This window comes from Penicillium diatomitis, assembly GCF_028827545.1.
Source record: "Penicillium diatomitis strain IBT 30728 chromosome Unknown utg000011l_segment0_segment0, whole genome shotgun sequence".
In the NCBI taxonomy this organism is placed as follows: Eukaryota; Fungi; Ascomycota; class Eurotiomycetes; order Eurotiales; family Aspergillaceae; genus Penicillium; species Penicillium diatomitis.
In genome coordinates, this window is record NW_026623183.1 from 138,247 (window position 1) to 166,179 (window position 27,933).

The 27,933-nt window shown below is 52.1% G+C and overlaps 12 protein-coding genes across 12 annotated transcripts; 5 read left to right on the plus strand and 7 right to left on the minus strand.

The window, feature by feature from the left end:
* Positions 1-142: 142 nt before the first annotated feature.
* N7539_007736 (CIA30 family protein) lies at positions 143-997 on the minus strand (the record flags this gene model as incomplete). Its single annotated transcript, XM_056937337.1, has 3 exons — positions 143-344; positions 428-880; positions 957-997. 3 exons carry the CDS (start codon positions 995-997, stop codon positions 143-145), a joined length of 696 nt encoding a protein of 231 aa, XP_056787202.1.
* A 511-nt stretch (positions 998-1,508) lies between these two features.
* N7539_007737 (putative siroheme synthase) lies at positions 1,509-3,281 on the minus strand (the record flags this gene model as incomplete). The annotated part of the gene is made up of 1 exon (XM_056937338.1): positions 1,509-3,281. The coding sequence occupies one exon, from the start codon at positions 3,279-3,281 to the stop codon at positions 1,509-1,511; it is 1,773 nt and encodes a 590-aa protein (XP_056787203.1).
* A 1,476-nt stretch (positions 3,282-4,757) lies between these two features.
* On the plus strand, positions 4,758-6,501 carry N7539_007738 (proteasome regulatory particle lid subunit RPN5; the record flags this gene model as incomplete). Its single annotated transcript, XM_056937339.1, has 5 exons — positions 4,758-4,841; positions 4,905-4,961; positions 5,031-5,267; positions 5,339-5,827; positions 5,899-6,501. The coding sequence occupies 5 exons, from the start codon at positions 4,758-4,760 to the stop codon at positions 6,499-6,501; spliced, it is 1,470 nt and encodes a 489-aa protein (XP_056787204.1).
* A 380-nt stretch (positions 6,502-6,881) lies between these two features.
* N7539_007739 (alpha/beta hydrolase) lies at positions 6,882-7,753 on the minus strand (the record flags this gene model as incomplete). Its single annotated transcript, XM_056937340.1, has 2 exons — positions 6,882-7,145; positions 7,205-7,753. The coding sequence occupies 2 exons, from the start codon at positions 7,751-7,753 to the stop codon at positions 6,882-6,884; spliced, it is 813 nt and encodes a 270-aa protein (XP_056787205.1).
* A 615-nt stretch (positions 7,754-8,368) lies between these two features.
* On the plus strand, positions 8,369-9,090 carry N7539_007740 (uncharacterized protein; the record flags this gene model as incomplete). Its single annotated transcript, XM_056937341.1, has 2 exons — positions 8,369-8,430; positions 8,790-9,090. The coding sequence occupies 2 exons, from the start codon at positions 8,369-8,371 to the stop codon at positions 9,088-9,090; spliced, it is 363 nt and encodes a 120-aa protein (XP_056787206.1).
* A 2,394-nt stretch (positions 9,091-11,484) lies between these two features.
* On the minus strand, positions 11,485-12,232 carry N7539_007741 (40S ribosomal protein eS27; the record flags this gene model as incomplete). The annotated part of the gene is made up of 3 exons (XM_056937342.1): positions 11,485-11,667; positions 12,003-12,065; positions 12,230-12,232. 3 exons carry the CDS (start codon positions 12,230-12,232, stop codon positions 11,485-11,487), a joined length of 249 nt encoding a protein of 82 aa, XP_056787207.1.
* Positions 12,233-13,821: 1,589 nt separating this feature from the next.
* N7539_007742 (aminoalcoholphosphotransferase) lies at positions 13,822-15,662 on the minus strand (the record flags this gene model as incomplete). Its single annotated transcript, XM_056937343.1, has 7 exons — positions 13,822-13,965; positions 14,060-14,727; positions 14,792-14,887; positions 14,957-15,003; positions 15,061-15,218; positions 15,317-15,497; positions 15,556-15,662. 7 exons carry the CDS (start codon positions 15,660-15,662, stop codon positions 13,822-13,824), a joined length of 1,401 nt encoding a protein of 466 aa, XP_056787208.1.
* Positions 15,663-17,122: 1,460 nt separating this feature from the next.
* Positions 17,123-18,370, minus strand: N7539_007743 (NIPSNAP family protein; the record flags this gene model as incomplete). Its single annotated transcript, XM_056937344.1, has 2 exons — positions 17,123-17,607; positions 17,692-18,370. 2 exons carry the CDS (start codon positions 18,368-18,370, stop codon positions 17,123-17,125), a joined length of 1,164 nt encoding a protein of 387 aa, XP_056787209.1.
* Positions 18,371-20,456: 2,086 nt separating this feature from the next.
* On the plus strand, positions 20,457-21,284 carry N7539_007744 (pyridoxamine 5'-phosphate oxidase family protein; the record flags this gene model as incomplete). The annotated part of the gene is made up of 2 exons (XM_056937345.1): positions 20,457-20,573; positions 20,673-21,284. The coding sequence occupies 2 exons, from the start codon at positions 20,457-20,459 to the stop codon at positions 21,282-21,284; spliced, it is 729 nt and encodes a 242-aa protein (XP_056787210.1).
* An 868-nt stretch (positions 21,285-22,152) lies between these two features.
* N7539_007745 (lipoyl(octanoyl) transferase LIP2) lies at positions 22,153-23,058 on the plus strand (the record flags this gene model as incomplete). Its single annotated transcript, XM_056937346.1, has 1 exon — positions 22,153-23,058. One exon carries the CDS (start codon positions 22,153-22,155, stop codon positions 23,056-23,058), a length of 906 nt encoding a protein of 301 aa, XP_056787211.1.
* Positions 23,059-23,513: 455 nt separating this feature from the next.
* rho3 (Rho family GTPase RHO3) lies at positions 23,514-24,639 on the minus strand (the record flags this gene model as incomplete). The annotated part of the gene is made up of 7 exons (XM_056937347.1): positions 23,514-23,632; positions 23,704-23,905; positions 23,985-24,182; positions 24,252-24,304; positions 24,360-24,433; positions 24,475-24,525; positions 24,590-24,639. The coding sequence occupies 7 exons, from the start codon at positions 24,637-24,639 to the stop codon at positions 23,514-23,516; spliced, it is 747 nt and encodes a 248-aa protein (XP_056787212.1).
* Positions 24,640-25,887: 1,248 nt separating this feature from the next.
* N7539_007747 (uncharacterized protein) lies at positions 25,888-27,589 on the plus strand (the record flags this gene model as incomplete). The annotated part of the gene is made up of 4 exons (XM_056937348.1): positions 25,888-25,931; positions 26,013-26,171; positions 26,232-26,292; positions 26,369-27,589. The coding sequence occupies 4 exons, from the start codon at positions 25,888-25,890 to the stop codon at positions 27,587-27,589; spliced, it is 1,485 nt and encodes a 494-aa protein (XP_056787213.1).
* Positions 27,590-27,933: the final 344 nt, after the last annotated feature.

The window sequence follows — 27,933 nt, forward strand, 5'->3', positions numbered from 1 at the left end:
CCCGCGAACACGGTGTGACGGTACACGTGAACAGAATGAATCTAATCTGTATTGTTGTGATTGTACATTCCATTCATCTTGTATAAACAAAACTCTCTGATGGTCAACCATCCATTTTTCACCGTTTCATGATTATGAATCTTCAGAGAAGACAGGATGTCAACCAGCCTAACCATCCCTGACGTCTTTCACGGGGACTGTTTGGTGTGTCCTCCTCCTTGGACTTCTCGTACAGAACCTCGTCAATGGACTCATTTTCAGGTTCATCCAGGTATCGCTCCGTCCGCAACGCAGCAATGGAAACGATATTTAGAGAGAACGCTCCTTCCTGACCCCCGAAGAAACTAGTAAAGTCAGCCTTCAGGCTCCGCCGACAACATCATAGAACACACAGTCCGTACATCCTGGATGCGTAACCATCACGTACCTTCTAATCATTATACTGAACCTCTTGATATTCTTCAAATCCAACGGCTCCGCATCCTCCTTCTCCCTCCCACGATATGTCGCCCGGAAATCACTCCACTTCACAAAGATCGTCTGACGACCCCGCGTGCGGAAATCATATTCCCAACTCACCGTGCTCTGCTCACGACCATCCGGCCGTTTGGGCAGAATCTCATCCTTAAGCGTCAGAGTGTACTTCTTGCCGTCGGAACTGTCAATGACGAGCTCGATGCCGTCGTATCGTGAAAGATCCCACTTGCGATCGTCGCCTCTCGTGCGCTGCGAAGCAAAGCCTGCTCCGCCGAGGGCTGTGATGTCGAGGGTTCCGTGGAATTTGGCGACCAGGGAGGATGCGGAGCAGGTTAGCTCGGATTGGGAGGCGCCGCCGCGGACTCGGTCGTCGGAGGCGACCCAGTCGTCTTGGGACCAGGCTCTGGATTGAATGGTAGAGTTAGCATTGATGGTGTGGGAGAAGGAGGGCTTCGAAGCGCTTGGAGGTGTAGAGGTACCTGGGTCCGCCAAATAGAGGGAGGTGGGATGTTGATGGCATTTTTTGTCTGTTAGTTATGTACACTTGTATAGTGACTCAGAAATGGTGCTGTGAGAGCGGAGAAACAGATGTTTTGTTGGAGAAAGTACAACTGCGGGGGGGGGGGGGGGGAAGCAAAGTGGGAGAGAGAGAGAGAGAGAGAGAGCCAGCGAGCGGTGTCCGGCAGGCTTGTTAAGACCGAGAGGCCGGTGGCGTCATCGCTGGACTCTAATCACCTGACATGTCAGGATTGTCTGATTAATGTATTGAGCACATTCCAACCTACATTGACAGCATTGACAGTACGCCCTGGATCGAAATCAGGAAAGCTTTCCGGTTACTTTGTATGGTACTACAATGCAGTAAAATGTTAAATGAATCAAGGCCATGGTGCAATTCCGCCAGCCGTCCAATGCTCATGTGGGTATCTGAATCCTGTCTATATACAATTCTTCGCGACAAACGAAATCGATAATGACGAACGAAAGAAACAACATCTGGCCGCTGGAATGACCAGCGAGAAGCAATCGAATCATTGCGCCTCAATCACAGACATTGCAGCATCACTTTCCAGCTGTAATCCATCGAGTCCGTGGAAGCCTTCTTCAATGACCCACTTCTGATCGTGAGCAGGTCGATGGAGAACGTGGCAGCTGGCACCGACAACTAGCAAGCCTGGTGGCCGAGACCCGGCTTCTTCGAATGCCAGACAAATATGCTCGAGGGTAGACCTGACAACACGTTGGTCAGGACACGATGCACGCTCCACGATTGCGCAGGGTGTCTCCTTCGGCCATAGAGGCCGAGAGCGTGTGGCATCCTCGTGCAGGTGGGTGGTGAGAGACTCTACCAGAGCCGACAGCCGATGAAGGGCCATCAAGAAGACGACTGTTTGGGTAGGCACATATGCCGGCGGCTCTGGTGCGGCTCCCTTGCGACCCGTTCCTGTGCAGACCAGGACTTGATCGGAGACACCACGATGAGTAGCTGGGATGTCAGCGAACAACGACGCACTCATCGCGCTGGTGATACCAGGTAGTACGACGGGAGTATAGCCCTCCGCACGGAAGAACTCAAACTCTTCAGCTCCACGACCATAGAGATAAGGATCTCCCTGTTTCAAACGCAGGACGCGCAGCCCCTTCCTCAAAGCTGTGATTCCCATTTGCAACAACTCCTCTTGAGCTTGGTCAGCATTGCCGGGGAATTTGCGCGCAATATGAACCTCCGTCCTGCGGGGAATCAGTTCCAAAACCGGCGCCGGCACAAGCTTATCAGCGAGGACAATGTCAGCGGACTGAATGGCTTTGTATGTTGCTCGCGTGAGCATATCAGGATGGCCGGGTCCTGAGCCCGCGAGAACAATTCTGCCTTTCTGAGAAATGCCGCTCGGGCTCTGTGCGCCGTTGACCAATTTTTGCTCGTTACTTGAATTTTTATCGGCAGAGTATGCTTGGAGAATAGTCTCGATATCCTCGTCGGTGATCGAGGCAAGTTTGCGAAGCGGCCAATATTCGCAGATCTGTGACAACCACCGCATCCGCCTCGTCTTGGCCGCAGACGCATCGTTTTCCGTCACAAGGGAATTGAACGTATGCTTCTGGCCCAGGGCATCATCGTCATCACCCTCACCATCGGCGTTGGCTTCGCCGAGTCCAGCCGCATGATCTTCCTCCCACAGTCTTCGGCGCACACTTCCCAGTCGGTCAATGGCTGAGCCCAGCTTGGCCGGAAGAAAGGCAGAAATCTCCCTTCGCAAGCGCGAAGCAAGCTTGCACCCACGACCCGAGGTTGTTATACCGATATGCAACGGACCGTCAGAGTATGTGGAAAGCAACGAGAAGGAGCAAAGATCCGGAGCATCGGATACATTGACGGGGATTCGAAGCCGTTGACAGAGTCTCGATATATGTGCGCCTTCAATGGAATGCTTGATCAGCGAAGTTCCCGGCTTTTTGAGTCTCATGCAAGGCGACAACTTACTAAGTGGATGACTTGCGCCAAGTGTCACAAAAACCGTATCTACCACATGGTCAACTTCCTCTCGACCCAACTTGGTCACGTCCTCGTCACGGAACTCGCGACGAATCAATTGGGCATCTCCTCGGGAGATGTGCTCCGAAAGTGTGTAGTGCAGGTTCGTGGTCTCTGGGGCAATGACAACTGGCTTGGCGCCAGCCTCGATACTTTTCGCACACCGCGAAGCGGCCAAAGGATTTGCACCAATAATCAAATGGATATGAGACTTGACATTCCATGAGGTCAGCAATGGCACAGGACCGACACCATTGGAAGCGTCCTTCATTATGTCTGCGGGCACAATTCGCCTTTGAATGCGGGATGCCCCTCCCGATAACGGCGAGTGCAGTTGTTGCGTCCGAGTAGGTGATAAAGTCGCGACTCGGGTTCCAACAACGGGCACAATTATCTGTCCTTCACGGATAGAATTGAGCCCGAATATATGGAAAACTGAGCTCGATGGACAGACAGGACTCTCAATTTGTCAAGTTGCGCCGACTGCCACTTCCGCGGAGATTCTGCGATTAGATCTCCGAAATGCTTGATAGCGGGTACTGATAAGGACTCCCGAGCCAATGAAGAAATTCAGGCCAGTGATCACGAGAGGGTTTGTCTCGAGTCTTGATGTGCGCAGGAGCAAAGAGATCCGAAAAGGAACAAGATATGTATGTAGAAGATGGCCAGAGAAACGATTGTGAAATCGCAGAAGGCTCTGTCTGACTTTAGCGAAAGAGTCATCTGGTAGCCAAAGAATCTCTATACATCTGTCATTCCCAAAGCGGTTTAGGGCGAAATTGCGTGATTGCAAAGACAATCCGAACATCGGGAGTGGTCAGTCACCTCATCCAGGAACCGGAGTCAGAGCACGCCAGAACCGGCAACCACCCACTTGTGGCACAAGCAGATAAGTCACCAGGTTAGCAGGTATCGTAAGTAGCAGCCGGACTGGAGCGATCAATTCGCATGTGTAATCAGATATCGCCGCACGGCTGCGTACCCGGACTTCGTTCGCCCATTCTTTAACCCTACATGTTCATGTAATATGTAGTATGTAGTAACTATTTTGTCGTTGACAAGTCAAGAGGAAAAGAGAAGCAGTAGTACTTCACCTCAGGAGATACTACGCCGATTGAATACCTAAAATTCTAGATTGAATCAATTGCGTCGATCACGTCCACTTTTTACAACAGGTCCCGTACTTTGCAGACAGCAGGTAGCTTTACATGATCTAGCGATGTTCCTAGATACAAAATATAGATAGGTCTTGAAAGGGGCCTCGAAATGTTGGACTCCAAATTGCATGACTCAGGACACACACTTAGGCGATAGTTTACATGCATTCGCGATTCAACAGTGACTGTCGCGCTATTCAGATGCACATATATAGCCCACAAAGCTACAAAGGGCTTCCGTGACATACACCCAATGAACTGTAGAGGAGATCACTACCAGTACCCAGTCTACAACCTTGTCATACTGCTGCAATGTACCCGAACGTAAGTACCTGAGCCTTCGGACTGGACATGGCAAATGTCACGTGACTTGAAGCTCGCAGCTTCAGCGCCCCAGGCCCAAGGGCGGACCGACCGCCTGAGCTTCAGCATCGTCATCCGCTCTCACTCAATTTACATTGCAACCTGGTCATTGTGCTTTTTGTTTTGACCATTGCGTTTTGTCCGTGCTCCCTTTGCCACGTATCAACGCCCAACACTACGAATTCCTCGCGCCAACTTTTGATTGTTGTGAAACCATATTCGTCATCATGTCTGACGGTCTGCTGAAGCCGGAGAAGGACTTCTCCAAGGATGCCGACAAGGTCATCCCAGAGGCCGAGACCTTGGCCAAGGTACGGCTCAGATAGCATCTACCATGTCCCGGAATGAATACTCACAGTGCGCTTCCTCCTTAGACCAATACTCAAGGCGCGATCGATAAGTTGCTAGTGCTGGAGAAGCAAGCTCGACAGGTGCGCTATTACCCGGTCGCCGAGCCCGTGAATCCTTGATCGACTAACCCTCATAATCCGCTATGACAGGCTTCTGATCTTGCCACAACCTCCCGTGTCCTCATTGCCATTGTCACTATCTGCAAGAAGTCCGGTGACTGGAGTCTCCTCAACGACCAGGTGCTGGTCCTATCCAAGAAACATGCGCAGCTCAAGCAGGCGACGACGCGGATGGTCCAAGAGGTGATGAAGTTCCTGGATGATACTCCAAACATGGACGTGAAGCTTTCCGTCATTGAAACTCTACGAACAGTCACCGAAGGCAAGGTAAGGACGGAAGCCACTTCGACCTAGGTAGTTGGCCCATTTACAGTAATTGACACTGTCCATCGCAACAGATCTTTGTCGAAGTCGAGCGAGCTCGTGTCACACGAATCCTGTCAAATATCAAAAAATCGCAAGGAGATCTCAATGCCGCGACCGACATCTTGTGTGAACTGCAGGTGGAGACATTCGGTTCAATGACTCGGAGGGAAAAGACCGAGTTTATCCTGGAGCAAGTTGCGCTGTGTATCGAGCGTGGAGACTGGACACAAGCGTCGATCCTTATCCGGAAGATCAACAAGCGGTATTTCGCGCGGAAACCCAAGAAGACTGCCGAGGAGATTGAAAAGTTGAAGAAGCAGGCGGAGGAACGAGAGAAGACTCGCGGACCCGATGAGCCGCCAATGGAAGTGGACGACGATGTGACCGACCTCAAGCTACGATACTACGACCAGCAGATCACGTTGGCAAACCATGACTTCAAGTATCTGGATGTTTGCAAGCACTATCGAGAAGTGCTGGACACCGAGGCCGTTGAGAAGAATCCGGCTCAATTGCGAGCAGTGAGTCCGCTTACGCTTTCCGTCCCGCTGAAGAGAAAGGTTGTACTGACCATGGGACTCATCTATAACAGTCTCTGGCTCGCATCATCTACTTCATCGTCCTGTCTCCCTATGACAACGAACAGTCTGATCTACTGCACCGCATCCAGCAGGACCCTCGGCTGTCGCAGGTTCCGGCCGAGGCTCAATTGATCAAGCTTTTCACTATCCCCGAGCTGATGCGCTGGCCCATGGTCGCTGAGCAATTCGGCCCTCACCTTTGCAAGACCGACGTGTTTGATGCTCAGCCCCAACAGTCAGCCGATGACCAGGCTCATCGCCGGTGGCAAGATTTGAGGAAGCGAGTGATTGAACACAACGTGCGCGTTGTGGCCAAATACTACACTCGCATCCAACTGCCCCGCCTCACCCAACTGTTGGATTTGACCGAGGAGGAGACCGAGAAGTACATCAGTGAGCTCGTGACGTCAAAGACGATCTACGCGAAGATCGACCGACCTGCTCGGCTTGTCAACTTTGCCAAGCCTCGCGATGCAGATGATGTGCTTAACGAGTGGAGCAGTGACATGAAGAGCTTGTTGGGGCTGTTGGAACGCATCGACCACCTGATCACCAAGGAGGAGATGATGGCTCGCATCTTGCCTTCCCGTGGCGAGAAAAGCAAGGCCCGTTAGAAGCGAAGGAACTTGTCATGGTAACCGTCGATGACGAGTCTGCTGTAATGCTTAGAATCTGTCGTCGCTAGACCTCATATCTAGAAGACGTCATAAAGAATCAGCACCTTGCGTCTTCAATGACTTGACCGAAATCTCGAGTAGCATTGTGGAACAGTAGATCACTAGATTGACAATCGCGATCCGTCAGCGGGCGTGTAGTTTCAAGTTTGTAGTGTCTTTGAACCGAGGAGGAGGAGGCTAGTTCAAGTAGAGGTGAATGTCTTCTCTATTATATCCATGAAACGTAGCGTCTAAAAGCAGGTGCTATCGTCGTCCATCCAGTATTTACATGTCTATGTACTCAATTTTCTTCTCTTCACCATGAGACCCTAGCGAGCCTAGAAAGGAACATCCATATCGTTGACATCCTCCTCCTCCTCCTCTTCCGTCTTCTTCTTGCCGTCGTTCTTCTCTAACTGCTCCCGTATAAAGCGCGCAACAGCATCAAGGTACGGCCGTTGACTGGGCAAGAAATGACCGCCGGGGTGCCATACCACCAACCCATCTGCCTCGGGCTTGCCCGCACACGCCTCGATCAATGCTCGACTCTTCGACTCCTCCACCACTGCGTCCAACGACCCCAGCACATGCAGCACGGGGGTCTGGAGAGGCGGGTTCTCATAGAATCCTCGATACCGAGGACCCGGAGATCGAAACCCACTGTATGCGATTGCAAACTTGAACGGGGGTGCTGGAAGTCGGGCGCAGCAAAGGATGCTGGGTACGGGATCCCCGACGCTCCTCCGGAATCGTGTTGTTCGAAATGTGCAAAGGCCTCCTGTCGGCCTGTCTCCAACAGTCCGGCGACCATGCCTACCATGGCAGCACCCTGCGAGAACCCAATCACACCGTCAAAGGGTCCTTCTTCGGAGAGAACTTTGGCAATGGCGGCCAGACCGTCTTCGAGACCCTGGTAGAGGGGAGGATCGGAGGTATTAGATCGGCGGAACCACCCGTATGCTTCGATTTCGTCCTCGTTATTGGTACCATTTCCTTCGGAGGGTTCGTAGCCGGGCACATCGCTGGGTCGTAATTTCAACGGTCCTGTGGGGTATGATGCCACCACTTCGTGAGAGGGGAAGTTCTTTTGGATGTGCTTGACGAGAGCACGACTTTTGGCGTGGAAGAGAGGGCCTGATTGCGTGTAGCCGTGGAGCATGAGGATTCTCAATGGCGGGCGTCCTGAGGCGGCTGATGGGTTTGGAGCCATGGTGGTGGTAGTGATTAGAGAACGACTGGGAGCAATCAAGTGATGCAAGGTCAACGAGAGTCTTTGTGGGGCTCTGATCATGAATTCGGAAGATCTTCAGTGAAGTAAAGGGGCTGGAGAAAGAGAGTGGGATTTTCCAGCAAAGGGGAGGAATCAATTGAACTGGTGGAGTTGAATGGTGACAATGGCGCCCTCGGCCTCGACTCCTCTGAAACAATCTGTAATCTCCGTCGCGGACTGGCGGGGACAAGACGGACGGGCGATAAGATAAGCCTGCCTCCTGTTGGGGCCCAGGGGGAAATCTATAGTCACATGACCGACATCCGCTCAGTAAGTAAAAACTTACTAAGTGCCCAGGCAGGATGGCGGGTACTTTTGCCGGGCTCAACTGGCCAACTGGTCGATTTCCTGGGCGGTCAAAGCGGAGAGGGGCGAGGCGCCGGCGGGAGGGGAACGGCCCCACTGACGTGCTTAGGTAACTCAGCAAGCCCTTGCCCCAGAAAGGATCCATCAACTTGCGTCACGTCAACAGACTCAATCCTGTTTACACTTTCCATACACTTGCATATCTATTGACTGAATCCTGGTAAAAGGAATTCAGTGACCATACACACAATGTCTTCTCAACAAAATGTTGACATTGCGGCGCTTGATGCCAAGATGAAGGAGCTGATTGAGTATGTTTACCTGACTACTGAACTTCATCCCTCCCTACACTGGAGAATATGGATGGGTGCCTGAGCTGGAGAAAGGAGAGTTGGAGATTCCCGAACAGAGGAACATCCATCATGCATACTCTCCTGATGAGCGAGTTTGCGCATTGCTGCTCGCATTGCTTTACCTCGACAACAATGCTTTCTTGCTACATCTCTGCCCTCATTGTGAACTATACAAGAGCACTCGACTAGCCTCTCTCCGCTTCACTCTCCCCGCTCTTGCAGACCCAGGAAGCATTGGCGATTCACGCGATCCAAGCCTTCAGCTTTTCCAGCAAATCGGCCGCCATTATCACTCGATACTGATACAGTCTCAATAGGGCCTTCGAGGCCCATCCCCAGATGGCCGCTCCTACGCCTCACCCGACCCTCTTCTTCCTGTGTGACTTTGTCAAGAACACCCACAACTCTCTGAAGTCAGTGGACGCGAACGAATACGCTTCAGGCGATCACAAGGCTCGTGAGACCGTTCAGGAAGTCGTGGGCCGGAACCAGTTCACGAGTGTCTTGGCCAACGATACCTCTGGCAAGTTGGCGATGATGACTGGTGGGGATCCTTCCAACCCGGTTGACTTTGGCCCTGACATCAAGGCCAAGGCCAAGGCGGTGGCCGAGGTTTAAAGTCAAGATTCTTGCGCCTCGAGTGCTGGAGAAATGCACGGTCATGTCGGTTTGACAAGTTGAAACCGCCGATGCTTATTTCACCGGGGTTATTATAAAATATCTCCATCCGCCCTCTTGCCATTTCGGGTCATAGTCCTGCATTCAGGAAAAGACTTGAATATTAGGGCACGTCACCTCCTTTTCTCGAGCTTTTCTTTTGCATTTGACCGTCTCTACGGTGTCTGGGGATCAACAGTAATTCCCCATGGAACATGAATGTCTCTTGAGGATACTGAATGGATCGTCTCTTCAGACGAGCAATACCTACATAAGCATGAAGGCTCCTGCTCAAGGACAAGTCATTCACTAGATCTTGTCTAATAGCTCTGGACATCACTCTAGACATAAGTCCGCGGCGAGCGATTCTCTTGTGCTACTCACTCGGGAATCGAAGGATAGTAGAATACTCCAGCTACCTTTGTCGATCTTACCTGGCTGCGTGACGTCAACGTACGGCGGCAATTGCTGGACCGCCCAAAATGATCAATTCGTGTCTTTGACAGGTGATGCATTGGATGCTCCTGGACGTGAGTTGTGCTAAATAAACCAGTGCATATACTGTATACTGTACAAACTATAGACAAGAAGCCTCTGCTGTACGTCATCCAGCGGACCACCACGACAAACTGTGTAAATTGTAAACTCATAAATCGGGCAGCTGCGTAGGTGGCAAATACGCAGAGTAACCTCCCCCTGGAATCCAACCCCAAGCTTAACATGAAGCTAGTAGCTAGTAGGTGGACTCACGAATCGAGTCCATCTCGCATCAACTGCGCCGATGAATCCATACGAACCTCAATCACCTTCAAGACCTCAATCCAGTCCTAAAGAAACACCCACGTCAACATCACAACTCGCATCAGCGACTCCAACCTACGGTACCTATCCTTCCAATGCCTCCCTCCTACCCTCAAAACGACCAAATCACCCAAACTCCCACCAACGACCCGCGCACAGGTCTGCCTCCGGGAGACACTCGAGTCTAGGTAGACAGAGGTACACGTGCACAACTGCCGCGCGGTTTCCATGAGAACTTGAGTGTTTCTTGAAGTTGGACTACCCGCTAAGTACGTACCGAGTCTAAAGTTGATGACGGGCATTTCACTTGAGTTTGCTAAGTCAACTTGAGAAAACCTCCAGATAGACAGAGGCATAGGTTCGTCAGTGCGTTGCTGAGCCATTGTGGCAGGAAAAGCGGACGTGCCACCGTAGTGGGTGTCATTTCATTCCATGCAGCTGAAGGTATGGCAGAGCGTGTAAGGTTGCTCTTACATATATTTCATAAGGAATGAAGTATAGACTATAGTATATAGTTAGTACCTGTTACTGTACATGTCTACAGGTCTACAAGAATGTCCCAATTTACTGGAAATACCTCGATTGGAAGCATACCACGATTTTACAAAAAACAATAAACACTTGGACAGGGCAAGAGAACAAATACTCAAGACCAAAGCAAAAGCACAGGAAAAAAAATCGAGGCACCAAGACAGACAAAGTGCCAACGTGTCAGATATCCGGAACTCCCTCGGCACACAGATGCTATCAGATGCTCTTTTTTCGGCCGGTTTTTTGGAGGGAATATCAGGTGGGTTGTGGGGTTGGGCCGGCGAGGCATTCCATCTTCTATCTGCCATCCAATACGCAACAGAAAACAATGAGGGTCGTGAGACCCAGCAAGGAGCGGAAATTAAAGAGCAAGAGTAGAGAAGAGCAAAACAAGACAAGACTAGAACATGCGTCTGCTGTAATAGCATCATCAAGCACGTGGATGAGCGGATTTAAGAATAAGAAAACCGCAATGTTGATCAAATGTCACAACTCAAATTTCTTTTTTTTGGGGGGAGGGGAGGGAGGAATAAAAGAAGCTTTTCGTCGCAGGTTTATGGATGAGAAAGCGGAAGCAAAAAGGGAACAAAAGGGCCCGAGTGCAGAAAAACGATTCAGTAGATCGCGAGCGAAATGAATTCGGGAACGTTCGACAGAAGGGCTGAATCAACAACACTTGGAAAAGTCAAGTGTCTTTTAAATCGTCACGGTCGTTATTCGTTCGCGCTTTTCTGAGGCGGAAAGATTTGACAGAGCCCCTTGTGCTTCACTTTCCGCTTCCTGTCATCCAAATCCCCGCGAAGAAAAAAGTGGAGATCGGGGTTGCAGGGAGGCGTGGAGAGTAAAGAAGAAAGGTTGAAATTGGTATGTGACATTTTGACGGGGTGGCCTCCGTAGTTACCATCCCGAAAGCGAGAGGTCAAAAACCCGGAACTGGTATTTTCATCCTAATTGCTCCATGCTATCCTCTGTGCGTTTCAACAAGACATAACAATTAAAAAAAATTTCATTTGCGCGTCTCGTTTACTTGCGGCGGAACGAGCAGCCCTCAGTCAAGCGGGCCTTGCCACCGGTGGGCTGGCACAGAACGGTGGAGCAGCCAGCGCAGATGACGACGGTCTGGGCGTGGGAGAAGACGGTGGTGATGGTGAAGCAACCAGGGCACTTGACGTCCATGAAGAAGGAGCGGGGCTGGGGCACAAGCATCTGCGGTGAATAGACTCGTCAGTACTGAAGATCCGGATGTATGGACCTTATCCATGATTTGACAAGTGACCCAGTGACGATGATTTTCATGGAAAGAGAGGTGTCGGAGACTGCGATGTGGATGCGAGAGTGTTGAGAGATTGAAATTGAAGATTGTGAAGTCGATGTTGTCATTGATCGAACGACGTTTCTTGTTTGGCCCGAGTGGTATGGAGAGAAAGTTGGATCCGTGTCTCTCCCGCAACCTTTCCAGTCTCGTGACAACTCCCATTCCCCGTCATCAAATCGTGCGGTCCAAACATGTCGAATCATCGAAAACTGGTGATTGATCGTACCTTCAGCTTGTGCTTGCGAGCCTCAGCCTGAGGCGTGGGGTTGAGGAGGTCGACCGCGAGAACCTAATAAACGTCAGGTCACGTTAGCAAGTGATGACTTTTTTTTTTCGACTGTGGCGATCCTTTCTCCCATGTCCGATGCATCGAAAACCGATCGATTTGAGGTGTAAAATTTCGACAGCGATTCGGCGGGACAGGGACCGAGATGAGGGTGATGCGGAACTCACCATCTTGACGGATTTTGATCAGCGAGTGAGTTGATGAATGGCGCTGATAGCGATGGCCTTGTGTGAACACGGGAATGGGGAGGGTAGGGGAGAAGTTTGAGAGGATTTGATGGGGTAGGGTTACAGCCCTCGCTTGACTGGGCTTCTTACAGGGTGTGGCACGGACGAGGCAGTCCCGCCAATCCCACCGCCTTTCAGCTGGTTCCGGCTTCTGGATTTTGCCACTCGTTTTCCTCTTGACCCCAGTCCCGTGAGTCTCATCCAAGGTTCTGCCTGCACAATCGGGCAAGCAGTCAAGTGCTGCTCATCGACAATCGAGTGCCTTTCCAGCCCTCGCGCGGTCCACGTGACACCACTCCCGGACGGGTGCTTAACTAACTAGCAGTCGCACTGCTTACTCTGGGTCTTACTGTGCTTGGTCTTACCCGATTCTTGGGTAGCCCTGTTCGGTAGGTACCTAGTGTAGAGGGGAATGCTCAAGGCAGTCTGGTCTCACCAGACAGGTCGAGTCATAGAGGAACCAAACCACAACCACTAGCACGCACGTCCAGAGATCTCCCAGCCCGACCGTATAACATTTGTCAAGGGGCACAAGTGAAGATCAGAAAGAGTGTCTCATTGCAATGCAAAAGCATCCGACTGCAAAGACTGTCCTGAACCCTCAATCCCCTTCTCCGATGGATCTCCCGGATCCCATGAAGTCGTTCAATTCCTTGTTTGTCCTCCTTGGTTGTCCTCCTTGGATTCCTTCTTGGATTCCTTAGGTTGTCAAGTTGATTGACCCCCTCTCGTAATGCCCAAATAGTCTCTCCCGACTGTCAGGCCACCATCAGGCACACGCACCTCTGCAAACCATCTGCTCTAGGTACATGCAACCGGATTCCCTACTACACTAGGTACTAGGTACTGGTAGTCGGTACTCCATACCTTCCGCTGGAATGACTGATGGGTGAATCATTGATGTAGCCAAAACACTGTTTTGCTATCGGGCCGCATGGATTGCCGGGATCTGATGAGATCTCAGTCTACCCCGTAAGAAGAAATAGAAGACCATAGAACTCGATCGAGTCCAAACTCCAAACTGGGTGCACTCTCCATCTCCGTCGGTACTCTTCATGGACGGGTGAAGCGATCACGGCCCGCTTGCTATGGAGACGAAGGGAGCCATACGCCAATCAATGGAGCGGTCTGATCCCTATTCAACGGATTGTGTACTCGATCATTAACATTGAAGTTACCAACACAAAGGAAATCAGAGCAAAACCCCAATCATAGAACACAAGCAAGTCGTTGTTATGAAAAAAGCAAGTATTCTAGCGAGCCACAAAAACACATTAAAGATCTGAATTGAAAGGACCTGAGCATCCGCCAGGGTCTTTCCATGCGTCATCTTGATCCTCCTCGACATGAAATCATTACCTCCACCGCATACACCTCCCATTCGTCTAAGCATTCAATCGCAGCAAGAGTTGATTGAAACAGGTGCTTGCTGTGATCCACGGCATGCTTCCTTCGCATTCGAGCAACCCACACAAGACGGTACACATTGAGTATCGTGCAGTTCAGGTCCTCAACTGAAAGATACCGCTTGTCTATAGAGTCTTCTTCTGAGTGGACTCGACGGCAACCTTGATTGCGTCGTTTTCGGTCTTGCGCTCGGTCTCTTCGACGAAGGGGTGTTTGATTGTCAGACACCAGATGTCGTTGTAATCACAGATGGTGGTGACCACGTCGTACTAGAGGTCACTGTGTTAGTTGATCCTCCTCGGGCGGGCCTCGGGGGGAGAGAGACCAAAGAGTGCCACCGAAGTAGACAGAAACAAAACTTACCACAAAGCTTCCATAGACACCAACCGAGAGACCAAGACACACAAACACAAACATGATCTGGTAAGGTCCATGTCCCAGCAGAGGAGCTGCCCAGAGATCAACGGCCGGCCCGGCACTGTCCAGAACTGCAAGTGCCAATGGGTACAAAAGGATATTGTGGTATGGGAAACCAGACTGCACCAAGTGACCGACAATCATACGGCCCACAGCGTAGGCGTTCACCAGACCGACATACAAGCTGAAGGGGATGGAGTAGCTTTCCAAAATCGTCGGCTGCAGATAGAGGTAGGCCGGCACCAGTGTCCAGATGGCAACCATGGGCAGCAGACCGTACAGCGAAGTGTACGGGTCCTGTCCGCGCTGACGGCGCACCTGCATCACATTCCAAATGCTCGAGCCGGTGGCGAAAAAGAGTACAAAGGCACCGTAGACCAGGTACCACTGCGTGAAGGGCATTTCATACACCTGCTGGGAGAGGAAGCTGGGCTTGGTCACACCAACGGTCTCCATCATGGGCTGGTGCCAGAAGCTACCTCCACCCTGGTAGGCGGTAATAGCGTAGACTGTGCACAGGGTCAAGACTCCCTCGACTGGTCCGGAAATGACACCGAGAGTCAGGACTTTCGTGTAATACTCATCCCAAGTTTGCACGTAGAACGTCATGGTGGCTGGACCGGATGATCAGACACAGAAGGATTTTCGAGGGGGACAGAGAGCAAAGACCAGACATACATCCAAAAAGACACAGAATGGTCATCCACGAATTTCCCAGGTTCATTGCAGCTGCGAAAATGAGCACACCCAGAGCCGTATTGCATGCGTCCACGCCTGAGCGATATCGTCAGTCAACGTTCCTTGGGCTTCCCGTTTGGTGAATCAATTGGAAGCTCAACGTACTGTGATCGAAGAGCTCGCCCAGCGGTCCACTTTGTCGCGTTCTCCGCCTAGATCGCATTCAGCAACAGTCTTCCAGAATTGGCGCGCATTAGGTCAAAACTCACGCTTGCATTCCGTCGACAGCATCAAAGGTCTGGTACAAGAACATTCCAATTGCGCAGCTTGCGTAGACCCAAGGCGGACAGTCTGTGTCCATGCCAGGATTGTACCACATCACGGTCAAAAAGTTAAACACCACAAACATGAATCCGGTCAGAGTGATCTAGTCGATGAAGATCAGCATAGGCCCACTGGTCATAACGTTCGACACGAGTCGAGGGGTGGCGTGCGGTCGAGGAGCACTTAGGTCAATGGACTTACGAGATTGGGTCTGTAGCGCGACAGAAGCAGTAGAAGTTGAATTAGCACACCGTCTTCTCGCCCATCAATGACCCCGCCGCGGTCACGATCACGAGGAGGAAACGAGCCGTGGACCATGCTGATGTCTGGTCCGAAGCTCGTCTCAGGCAATCCACCTAGCGAATTGGGGGCACGGAAAACACTTGAGTGAATTGGTAGCCACTTACGCCATATTCATCGGAAACAAGTTGATCACACACTTGCTGTAGAAGGGCTTCAAAACGTAGCGACTGACCAGCGAGTGGTCAACGCCAGCGTACTTATAGTTGCGCAAGTTGGGTAACACATGTTGTCGGATGTAGACCATCTTTGCGAATTTGCACTGTACGGTAGGACTGGTTCTTGAAGAACGATAGCTCGCGTCTTGGCTGTATGGATATCGCCTGTCCCCTCGACCGACGCTAGGCAGCTAATAGTCCGTCACTGATCTTTTGGACTTGACGATTTCCCTTCTGCGGCACTTTCGATATGGTTCAATGCCTCCGTGCTATAGCGGTAAAAGCTTGTTCCGGACAAGCTTCAGCAGTAATGCAAATGAGCTCGGTACGACAACGCGCGGTGATGGGAGCGAAACGCGACAATTGGGAGATTGAGGCCGATGGCTGCTGGGAAAAGCGCGCAGGACAGGGAGAAAGAAGATTCGTAACGTCGTAAGGCAAGTCAAAGCCTAGCGGATGAAGAGACGCAAAGCAGAAAAGGCAAAAGAAAAAAAGAGAAGGAAAAAAAACAGACAAGCCGGCCGCGTCAAGGTTAAAAGAAAGGCCCCGCAGGCGTTGGGGGAGAAAAGCGGAGCGGATCACGAGCGGAATCAGTGCTGAAACGCGCCTGGATGAGGTCGACCGGGGCCCATTCGGGGTGAGCTTGCGGCTTGCGGCTTGCGGGACGCTTTATTGTTCTCTCATCTGTTGCGTCAGAGGCGATCGATGTTGCCGATCAGAGGTCAGGCGGTCAAATTGTTCGGCGAGGAAAATAATTGGCTTGCGTTGCGTAGTCGTCAATATCGAACGATGTTCTTCGTCATCGTAGTAAGGACACTATACTCGGAGTCGAGGCCGTTCGTTTGATGTCCTTTTACACAGAAAGAAAGGCGGTTTGTTGTGTCGCACTGCATCGCACTGCAGTGCTCGACAGCGAAATGACGCCGGATATGGCCCACGCGAAATATCCAAGGACGAATCCGAGCCCACCCAAACTGGATCTAGGAACCACCAGCGCCGCTCGCCAGGACACGTGCAGGACTTTGATGCGGGGACGGTGATGTCTGCCGAGTTGTCACGACACCACTGCATGAGCGACGGAGAAATCGTCGGCCTCCAGTCGAACGACCGTGCAGGTGGGGTCGTTCGAGGGCCGCACTCTGGAGTATACAACGACTGAATGGCAATACCACAGGACCGACTCGTGGCAGGGTCAGTGTTACTCAAAGATTGTTCTAAAGGTCAAGTTGTACACGACAGAAGGTTGGAAGTGCTATCATTTCATGTATGGCTGAGTACTATGGGACAGCTGGCATACCCATCATTGCTCAAGGGAACTGCCATTCTCGAGTGCACATCGAGGACATTTCCGCGGGAGGGCCAGGTCATCGCGCAAGATACTAGTCGCTGCACAAGCCACTTCGAGAGGAGCAGCAGCAATAAAAGCAGCCCGTGCAGCCCGTCGGTGGAAAAATATCCCCAGTCCCGCCCGGAGATGCGCATACTCATCAAGCTGCCCCCGAGGCACACGATAGCATTCGACATAGACCGGCGAACGCACAATCTCCGTTTAACCAACAGGGCTCCATGGCATCGGAACCAGGATGCGACTTTGCATGTTCTGGATCAGGGGCACTGTCTTGTGCACCGTCTCCGCCCAGCCCTCGACACCCCAGGACTGCTCCCGACGAACCTTTCGCTCTTCCAGGTTGGCGAACTGCCAGAGATGGTGTACCGTGTTCAAGTCACCAATCTGCACGAACCAGGCGCCGACACCTTCCATCACCTCCCGTCGAGCGTGAAGACCGCGACGCCAGTGCGTCTCCCATTCCAGCAGGTTTCCGGGGTGCAGCGTGTACGAACGAAGCTCGAATAGGCCGCCCAGCTTGCGAGGGGGCGTGGTGGGCCAGAAGGAAAACTCTTGCATCAAGGAGGTCTTCTTACTCTTGATCAAGCTCTTGAGCTTGCGGTCAAACTCGGGGAACTCGGGATGACTGGCAATGTTGTGCAGCGAGGCGTGGTAGCCTTCATACCTTTGGTACTCCCAGATGTGAACTAGGTACGGGGGCCATTAGTACGGCGTTCTGTGATCATAGAGTCCCAGGGAAAGGATGGAGGAGGAGAAGGAATGGCAAGTACCAAATGTGTCGTTGTCGCCGACCTGAGTGCGCCAACTGCCCACCAAGTGAACCCGATTCTCCTCGTCGCCCGCCATGCGTGGATACCACTTCCCAACCAGTTCCACGTACTCATCGACCTTGTCGGGCTTGACTTCGTGGAAGACGATCGAGTGAACGTATTTGCCCCGCGCGAGGACCTGTGAGAACGATCGCTCGATGTCCTTGTCGAAGTGCTGACCTTCCTTGGTTCCATAGATCAAGGAAGACAGGGGGCCTCGCTTGGACCCGGACTCCGCCGTAGTTTCGTCTCCTAGATACCGGTGCATGGCGAGTGAGCCTAGTGCCCCATTGTCAAGTGTCTCCGCCGCATCATACGCAGGGCGAACTCGGTCATAGAAGCTCGCATTGCTCACATGCGGAGCAGTGGGAGCGGACTCACGGGACATAGAATCAGAGGAAGTAAAGGAGAAGGATGCAGGGGCAGAAGCAGAAGCATCGACAGACTGACTCTCTTGCAGTTCTTTTCTCTTGCGAGCCTCCTCGAGGTTCTCGCGGAACTCCTTCTGCCGGCGGTTGAACTCCTCCGTCGAATCCGCCGTCAGGTCTCGAATGGAAGGGGCCCGGTACGCCGCGACAGAGGAGCTAAATGGGCGCGCCAGCGCGGTCGTCGCCGGACGGATCAGACGCGGGCCCAACATGATGATTGCGTGAACCGGACAGCGCTGACGTGAACTGGGGGACGAAGGAGCTCTCTACAACGGGATGTGTTCAGAAGGATCTGACGGCGTTCCCGTGATCCAGGAGAATGCAAAGGAGGGGTGGGTGGTGCAGAGTACGGACTTGGGAAGTAGGTGAAGAGGACAAGGAGTGGCAATGAGCACCAGCAGAGTGGGTAGACGCGTGAGGATCGCTGGTTGGGGGGCAAGTCAGCCTTGGGCGGGTGGAGGGGAACCGGAGACGAAGACTGTGGGGACCAAATCCGGGGGTTGCTGAAGGCCTGCCAAGTGGCGGGCTGGAGTTGCTTGACGCGCAAAATCGCACCCAACGTGAGGAGAAAGCTCGCAGATGTGGATGGGAAAAAAGAGGGGCCGAAGGGAAGAAAGCTAGCGTGAGTCGGACCACTGGCGCTGGTCGGGGGGGGGGGGGGGGGTGCAGGACACAGTTCGATTACCGGACCGTCTGAGTCCAGTGCAGGGGTCAGACAGGTCTAGAGCTGGCACTCGGGAGGAACTGGGGGGTTGAGAACAACGGCGGAGGTCTGAGCTCCGAATTGAATGACTTGACGGCACTCGAATCAAAGGACGAGCCACAGCCAACCCAAAGGCTCGAGAGGATTGAACTTGAGAACAACGTGATCGTCGGTATAGTGGACTGGTAATATGACCAGCTCAAGACGGACGGCTGTACTGATTACTGAAAGTAATCAGGTTCCAGTTCCAGTGTTCCACAAGTGATCACAGCCTGAAGCTCTAATCTCAGCTGGAGGTGCGGGGAACAGTAGTAGCTTGCGGGTAAAGGCCTCTCTCCCTTCACAAATTTGGAGCTAAATGGGGCCCAAGCTCCGGCAGCGGACCGGGTGATTGGAACCAAAGATTGATGGTGGAAGATGTAAATGGGCCCTCCGGCGTGATGGCTTTGAGAATCAATGTCGATGATGGTATGATAATCGAGATCCATCAAGCAGCGAGGGTGGAATGTGTGTCCTCTGGATCTTGGGGCCCATCAAGGGAGAATTGGCGGTTTATAAAATAGTTTGTCGATTGCTGGGCAACCACACCCCCAAGTCCAACTACTGTAATCCCTCGACTCGCGAGTCATGATGACATTGGAATACCGTATCAATACCGGGGGCTGAGCGAATGGTCGCGTCCACTTGAAATACAGGCGGTACCGGAGTGGAGGGACTCCACCTTGAATCACTCCCGAGTCCACATCCTCAATCCACATTGTGTCTTCCAGCACTCAAGTAACCAGTTTGCTCGTCAGTCCACGACCAGAGTGAATGTGCGGAGATCGGCGATTCTGAAAGCCCCTAGATCGATCACTCTCATCATGAGGCCATGCTGACAATCAAGCTAGCTGACACCAGCCCTGCTCTCGGCGACCAAAGCATACGTACCGCCTCCATGGACTCAGGAACGGATCATCTTCGGTGATGATTTGCGCCGGTTGTTTCGAACATGATATAGCTCCGGCGAATCACCTGCCCGGTTCACATCCACAAAGTCCGGGTCGTGGTGGCTTATTGGATCTTGCACCTAGAACAACTCAGGGAGCAGCACGATGCGAGGGTCTTGCGTAATTGAAAAAGAGAGCGCGAGATAGAACTTCAACGTGGTAGCTCGGGCAAGCCCGTGAGGCCCAACAGCAACCTTAGATACCTATTTTCTGATGAATTAATCGTATTCTTCTCCTGTAGTGACTAGCAGAGGCCGAGCTTTTCAAGAGAGTAATTTGAATTTGCTTGTATCCAAATCCAATGCTCTAGTTGCCCAATCTACATGAAGGGCCAGGTGATCTTGCCGCTTTCCACCTGCTGTAGCCGGGAGCACGTTGTAAAAGGAAGTTATACAGCCCCATGGAGAACGCCAAACCGTGAATCCACGGCGATCATCGAGATGGCCAATCTAATGACGTCGGGGCGCCGTGCTCACCGCTTGGCAGAATGATCACCCCACGTCCGGACTCTTCCAGACCGGAGAGATATTGGCGCTCAGATTGTATACACTGCACATCTTTTTCCCGCGCTAGATTTTGGCTGACTTCTTCCCTCATCACAACATCATGGCGGAATCTATGAACCCCCCGCTCTCCTATGAGCCCTCTGCCACGACAACCCACCCTCATGAGGCCACCTCGCTGCCCTCGGAGGTGGTGGCCTGCCTGAAGAACTCCCGCTTTGTAAGTCCTTCACCAATGCACCATCGTCTGATTCCTCCCCCAGCACTCGGAGAGGCAGTGAGAGTTCCCCGCAATTGATCTAATCGACCATCAATACAGCTGCATCTGGCAACATGTGACAACCTCACCCCGCACATCTCGCTGATGTCTTATACCTACCTCCCTTCAACGCCCTACGATCCGTACCCCACCATCATCATGACCACCAACACCGCATCCCGCAAAACCAACCATCTCCTCTCCAATCCGCGCGTCTCGCTGCTGGTGCACGACTGGGTATCCCACCGTCCACCAACTCGGGCGCCCAACACGCAGGGTGAACGCGACGGCTCTCCACCTCCGGCCGCGACCCGCTCATCTCTCGCGAGTCTGCTGTTGAACCTGAACACCAGCGCTCTGTCGAGTATCTCTACAACCATCACGGGTCAGGCGCGCTTCCTGGAGCCGGGCTCCGAAGAAGAGCGCTGGTGCAAGGAGCGTCATCTGGAGAATAACACCTTTGAAGAGGAGGAGATCAATCTGTTCGGACAAGGACAGCAACAGCACGGTGACGCTGCCACCCGTCGGCCCAGCATGACCATCGAGGGCGACGTCCGTGTGGTGACTGTCCCGGTGCGCGAAGGCCGTATTGCTGACTGGAAAGGTGGGGTTCGTGACTGGATTTTGCTTCCTTCTCAGGCTACTCAGGAGAGCCTCGTCAATGGAGTATAACGAGAGGGGAGAGAGACGGTTGAAGAGAAGCACATGTTTCTGGTGGGTCCATCGAGGACGAGATCAGCTCCCGAGTCATCTAGTCACCATTGAACATCAAGGCTCGTCCGACTTTGAACACGAGTCTCAAAGTGTCCTCCCGTAGAAGTTCTTCCTGTCAGTTTCGGTACGGCTTCACTCAATGTCCCAGAGATATCTACAATTCGAGCCCTCATTGTATCCCTTCATACTTGCATACCACCTTACCACAAATTAAGTACCTCGCTTACAAGCCACTCATTGAAAGGAGTGGACCAGATTCATACGGAATATCAAGCTGTCCTTGAAGGAACCATGCTTCCGGCCCCCCCCCCCCCCCCCCAAAAATACCAATCGCAAATAAATGAAAGAAAACGAGCATCACCGTCGCGACCGGCTGGAACGATCGGCGTGTACTACCAGCCCAGGTACGATCAGGGCACTATGCATTAGAAACCCCATGAGCCAGAAGTGTCAGACATGTCGCTCGCTGCCACTAAGCTATATGGACAAGGCCCTCTCGCTATGCAATTCCAGCGCTGCAGATAAAAGGTTCTCGAAGGTCTGACTGGAGACTTCCATGCTGCATGCAGCCGCCCAAAACCACCGTCGGCGTCTTCGGATCTTATCCGCACTTATCAATGCGGAGCTCCCCGAAAGGTTCTCCGCAACCTAAAGTTCCCGTCCCCCCAAGATCTCCGAGGGGAAAAAACCCGCCATTGTTCAAACATCAAGACTTTTTGACAAAAAGACTGCCAGAATACTCGGACTCGCCAATAAAGGGAATCTCCAAGCCAATTGAACCGAGACCCCTGTGCATGCCTAGCCCCAACACATCATCTTTCTCAACATGAGGCTCGCTCACCTCCACCTCCCCCATACGACTCCCTTCGCGCACGTCTCCGCAATCCAGCAAGCGCTCACCACACGCTTCCTCGAGCACAAAAAGCTTTCCTCACCAGCGTCCCAATTCTCACTGAATGCCGCCCTCCCACCACCCCCGGATCCAACAATCATCACCTTCACCCCCAACCCCGTCTACACCACCGGCCGCCGCGACCTCCCCCCATCCAACACCAGCCCGCAGGGTCCAGACCCATCTACCCTCTCCCTCCCGCCACCCCTGGAACCAATCCGTTCGCTCCTCACGCCTTCAGGCTCACGGCCCCCAAAGGCCGAATACCATCCTACCCTCCGCGGCGGTCAAACCACATTCCATGGCCCAGGGCAAATGGTCGCGTATACAATTCTAGACCTCAAACGTCTCAATCTCTCCCCAAGATGTCATATCCGGGTCCTGGAGAATAGCGTGATAGACCTGTTGAAACTGTATGGAGTGAAGGGGTTCACGACCGAGGATCCGGGCGTGTGGGTGGCAGATGCAGATGCAGATGCAGGTGCGGATGCGGAAAAGATGGGCTCGGGCTCCGACTTAAAGTCGAAGTTGCCGAAGAAGATTACTGCGGTGGGGGTGCATTTGAGGAGGAATATTAGCAGTTTTGGTATTGGATTGAATGTCACGGAGGAGCCGATGTGGTTTTTCCGGCAGATTGTGGCTTGTGGATTGGAAGGGAGGGAGGTTACGAGTTTGGAGGGTCTGGGAGTTCGTGGGTTGGGGGTCGATCAGGTGGCGGACCAGTTTGTTGATACCTTTGTGCGGAGGGTCAATCAAGACTTTGCGGGCAAAAATGGGATTGGGGAGAAGATCGAGGAGGTATACCCCGTCATGGAGGAGGACTTGATGAGAGCAGAGTAAGTGGGTGTCCTGCATTGATCATTCTACATGCTTCGTTGGATTGTCACAGCGGAACAAGGCGATCATTCCGAAGAACGGTTCATGAGAGATTGAAGTTAATAAGCATTACTTAGATAAATGGTCCATGCTGTTGGACAAAAACACAGGAGAATGGGCAAGGTGATAAAGAGCCAGCCTCGCTGGAAACGCTTCGAAAGTCTTTCGTAACGGAGCAATGCAGGAGAGTACCAATTTCGACCACGCTGGATGACCAAACAGAAAACGTAGAGTTTGGCCCGTCATTGAGCTCAGAAGCAAATGGGAATCAGGGAGATGAAGGGGTGCTGGGCGCACGCTGGCCGGATACCCTGCGAGTATAACCAGGGCGAAAGAAGATTAAGAAGTAAAAAGGGGAATGAAAAGAAGAAAGAAGATGAGTGGGAGAGGGACGAGAGGTGTGTCCACGACGGACAATGTTATAAAATCACACACGATGAGTTGGAGTTCTTCCCACCCACGGGCTTCACTTCTAGAGCCACTTTGGCAGCCTCGTAGAAGCTTTCTCGGATACCCCGATTTTGCACCGCCGAACATTCTGCATAACAAAGTATCAGTTTCCGCACGCCATAAGGTCAACTGATGCCAGGTCTCGAAAACGAGTCATACCAAGATACTTCACGGCGCCAATCTCCTTTGCCTTGGCGAGACCCTGCTCGAAGGTGATTGCGTTGGGATTGTCATTCATGTCTTCGTCTTTCCTCAAGTCGCATTTGAGTGCGGTTAAGACGAGTTTCACGCCAGGGCAGTTCTCGTTGATTTCGGCGATCCATTTTGACCCAACATTCTCGAAAGAATCAGGGCTGTCAACCTGCATTCGACTGTGGGTAAGTCATTTCCTCCATCGATCCATTGTGTCCAATCCTTTATTATGAAATGGTCGGACTTACACTGAAGCACAGCATCAGAACGTGTGTATCTTCGTACGAGAGGGCCCGCAACCGATCGAATTCCTCTTGCCCGGCCGTGTCCCACAGGGAGAGTTCCATGTGTACATTGTCAACGAAAATGTCTGCAGCGGGTGAGCATGGGACGAAAGTCAATTCGGATTCGCTATCGGCAGATCGCCTCACCATGGACATAATTTTCTATATTTAAGATGAAATTAGCAACTGTATGAACCCGGGCGGCATCTGCTTCGAGGACGCTATACGTACCAAAGACTGTGGGCTCACTGCAAATCCCGAGATGAAGGTTAGTATGCCGACTTCTGAACTCGCCGAGATAGAGATAATCTCATTATGCTTCAGAAGAGATTGTCTTACTAGACTGTGGGAAAGAACCTGGTTGTTCATCCAGCGTTAGCTCTTGGTCCCGCTCGAACATGGTGTGGGGAAAGCTAGATAAGCAGCCAGAGCAGGGGGGTCCATGATCGCGCACCCTCTTGTAAAGACATTCAGCGCAGAAGTCTTGCCACAGGCACCGTCGCCCCTATAATAGTGGTGATGAGCACGAGCTTGCCCGTTCGTGGAAGGGTGTCGCGCTTTATACTAACAGCAGCACCATCTTGCGCTCGACGACTTTTTGGCGTCCGCATAACGACATTGCGACGAGATGTGATGAAGAAGAGCTGCGGCGCGGTGATCGACAGGAATGATGAGTAAAGTATATGACTCCAGATCGCGAACCAGCAATGGGCTCTGGAGGGTCAGTGAAATCTGGCGGCGCGATGCTCAAGGAGTGTCACAAAAGAGGGGGAAAGGGTTGAATGTCGGAGAGGAGATTCCCAATTCTCGCACTGGCCGAGTCGATGACATCGCCCTGGAAAAAGGGATCAGCGAATAAGCTCTCCGCCGGGTCCTGCTATTGCAATGACCCCCTGATGGCCCACTCGGCTCGGCTATCGCAGCCTCTTCTTCAGGGCCTTGCCAAGATTCAAACCATGTGGATTGTTATCCAAGCCCTTTGACTATGGCGCATCCTCGCTCGTGCCACGGAAAGGCACTCCCTAGTGTCCATGTTGGACTGCGCCAGAACAACGCCGTCTTGTCAATCGATTGGGACTTTGCTCAGATTTCAACGCCACTCAGAGAGAGCTTGATTTCTTCTCCACCCAGGTCTTTCTATCATGGTCCAGATCGACCATGTTGAAAGGCGCATGGGTACTCGACGAGAATGTTCAGCATTGCTGAAGTGGATCTGGAGCTAAAAAGCTGCGTGTCGAGCTATGGATCCTTGCCCGAGATGATGACCTGGAAACTCATCTAGCAGGAAATCCAAAGCATGCGCTCTATGTGACGACAGAGTCACTCAAGAGAGACTGTGTCTCATATCGAAGACCCTGTAGATTCCTCAATTACTTGTGAAAGATCAATGTTTCCCCTCCACCGCCCAAAGTCCTTGGAGGTCTGCGTAGGCACATTTGCCAAGAGTGACAAACAAGCGTGACAAGCCGTGACCTGAGTGCTGGAGTCTGCCTCAGGCGGGGACGCTACTACGGCGGAGACTCCGCAGTTCCTTCCGAAGTAAAGCAACGTCCAAGTGAGCTTGTGCTTCATCCTCCGCATCTCCCACTTCTCTCTTACTGTCATTCTGCCCACCTCCAAACCAGCGACCGGTTCGAAATCTCAGGTCGAACTTTTCGTTTTCGCCTCGTCAACAGTCTTACACATTTCCTCCGTTTCATTGTCTCGTCCCCGCATCTGTCTCGCCCCGTCCCCCCACCTCTCACGCATACTGTCGCAGCAGTCCTGCGTCCATCCTTCCCGTCTCTCTTTCTCGCCCCGACTACATTCGACGGTCTTTCAATACTTTTTCCTTTTCCTCGCGACTCATTAGCAGCAATTTGACAATATGTCGGACGATGATGATTTCATGCAGGATTCGGCCGACGAGGAGTGAGACTCTCTCCCCGAATTATCCACTCGATCTTCGATCGCCAGCTTCAGAAAATACGCTGACCCCAAGCTCGCATCTAGCTACGACTTTGAGTATGAGGATGACGAAGATGAAGAGTCCGGCGACATTGGCATTGAGAACAAGTACTACAATGCGAAGCAGATGAAGGTGGACAACCCTTTGGAGGCTATCGACGAATTCCTCGGCCTGCCTCCGATGGAGCAAGATAAGGGTGAATGGTAACATACTCCTCATCCTTTTGATGTTTGCCATCTACTCACCAGTGTCGTCTGCTGCAGGGGTTTCAAGGGTCTGAAGCAAGCCATCAAGCTTGAATTCAAGCTTGGGCGCTACGGTGATGTATGAGCCCTTCTACTCAGCTCGATCTAATCCTGATACCCGACACCATTGAGCTGACTACCTGACGTCTGAAAAGGCCGTCGAACATTACCGAGAGCTGCTTACCTACGTCAAGTCTGCCGTCACTCGCAACTACTCCGAAAAGTCCATCAATAACATGCTCGATTACATCGAGAAAGGTTCCGACGACGCTCAGGCCTACAAGTGCATGGAACAATTCTACTCCCTGACGCTCGACTCCTTCCAAAACACCAACAATGAGCGTCTTTGGTTAAAGACGAATATCAAGCTCTGTCGTTTGTGGTTGGAGCGCAAGGAATTTGCTCAGCTTACCAAGAAGGTCAAAGAGTTGCACAAGGCATGTCAACGCGAGGATGGCACAGACGATACAAGCAAGGGCACTTATCTGCTTGAGCTCTTTGCGCTCGAAATTCAGATGTACGCGCAAATGCAGAACAACAAGCGTCTCAAGGTCCTCTATCAGCGGGCCCTGCGGGTCCGATCAGCTGTCCCACATCCTAAAATTATGGGCATCATCCGTGAGTGCGGTGGTAAGATGCACATGAGCGAGGAAAATTGGGAAGAAGCCCAGAGCGACTTTTTCGAATCCTTCCGCAACTACGATGAAGCTGGCTCGATGCAACGCATTCAGGTCCTCAAGTACCTTGTTTTGACTACGATGTTGATGAAGTCGGATATCAATCCATTCGACTCCCAAGAAACCAAGCCTTACAAGAATGATCCTCGGATCTCTGCCATGACCGACCTTGTTGATGCGTTCCAGCGTGATGACATTCACGCTTATGAAGATGTCTTGAGCAAGCACCCGGACGTCTTGTCGGACCCATTCATTGCGGAAAATATCGATGAAGTCAGCCGAAACATGCGCACAAAGGCCTTGTTGAAATTGGTTGCGCCCTACACTCGCTTTTCGATTGATTTCATAGCCAAGCGTCTGAAGATCTCTGTACCGGAGGTCATGGAAATCACAAGTTTCCTGATCCTTGACCACAAACTCAAGGCCCAGATCGATCAAGAAAGCGGTATTGTGACCATTGACAGCGCAAGTGACACGGAGCGACTGCGTGCGCTCCGCGATTGGAATTCCTCGCTAAGAAACCTTTGGCAAGCGGCCCTCAACGGTGAGGGTTTCCGCCCCGATGAGAACGGCCAAGGCGGACAGGTGTTTTCAGGGTCTCTCGATGGCCTCCAACGGGGACTGATGAGTCGAAATATCCGTCAGTCCGACTTTGTGGGCCGGAGTACTCTTGGGAAGGTACCTGCCGATGGGGTTTAACGCAATGCGCGATCGACATGAAACCCGAGCACATGAAGCATGACTTTGATCCCAAGCTCCATTTTCGATTCGTGTTCAACCACCCACACGTTGAGTTTCGTCGAAGAGGTCAAGGTTCAGCCATCAAACGATATTGGCGCTGCCTTTTTCTTGACCTTTTCATTTGATATCGATGAAATGACCTGAATGACGTTACGCCTCGTGCCTTAGGAAAAAAGATCCAGTTCCTAGGATCGAGTGGAGTCCAGTATATTGAATAGGTGGGTTGGATGTGCCATTCTCATCTTTATCGCCCATGTCACACCGCTGGCTTTGATTGAGAATCTGAATCGACCCGATGTTCT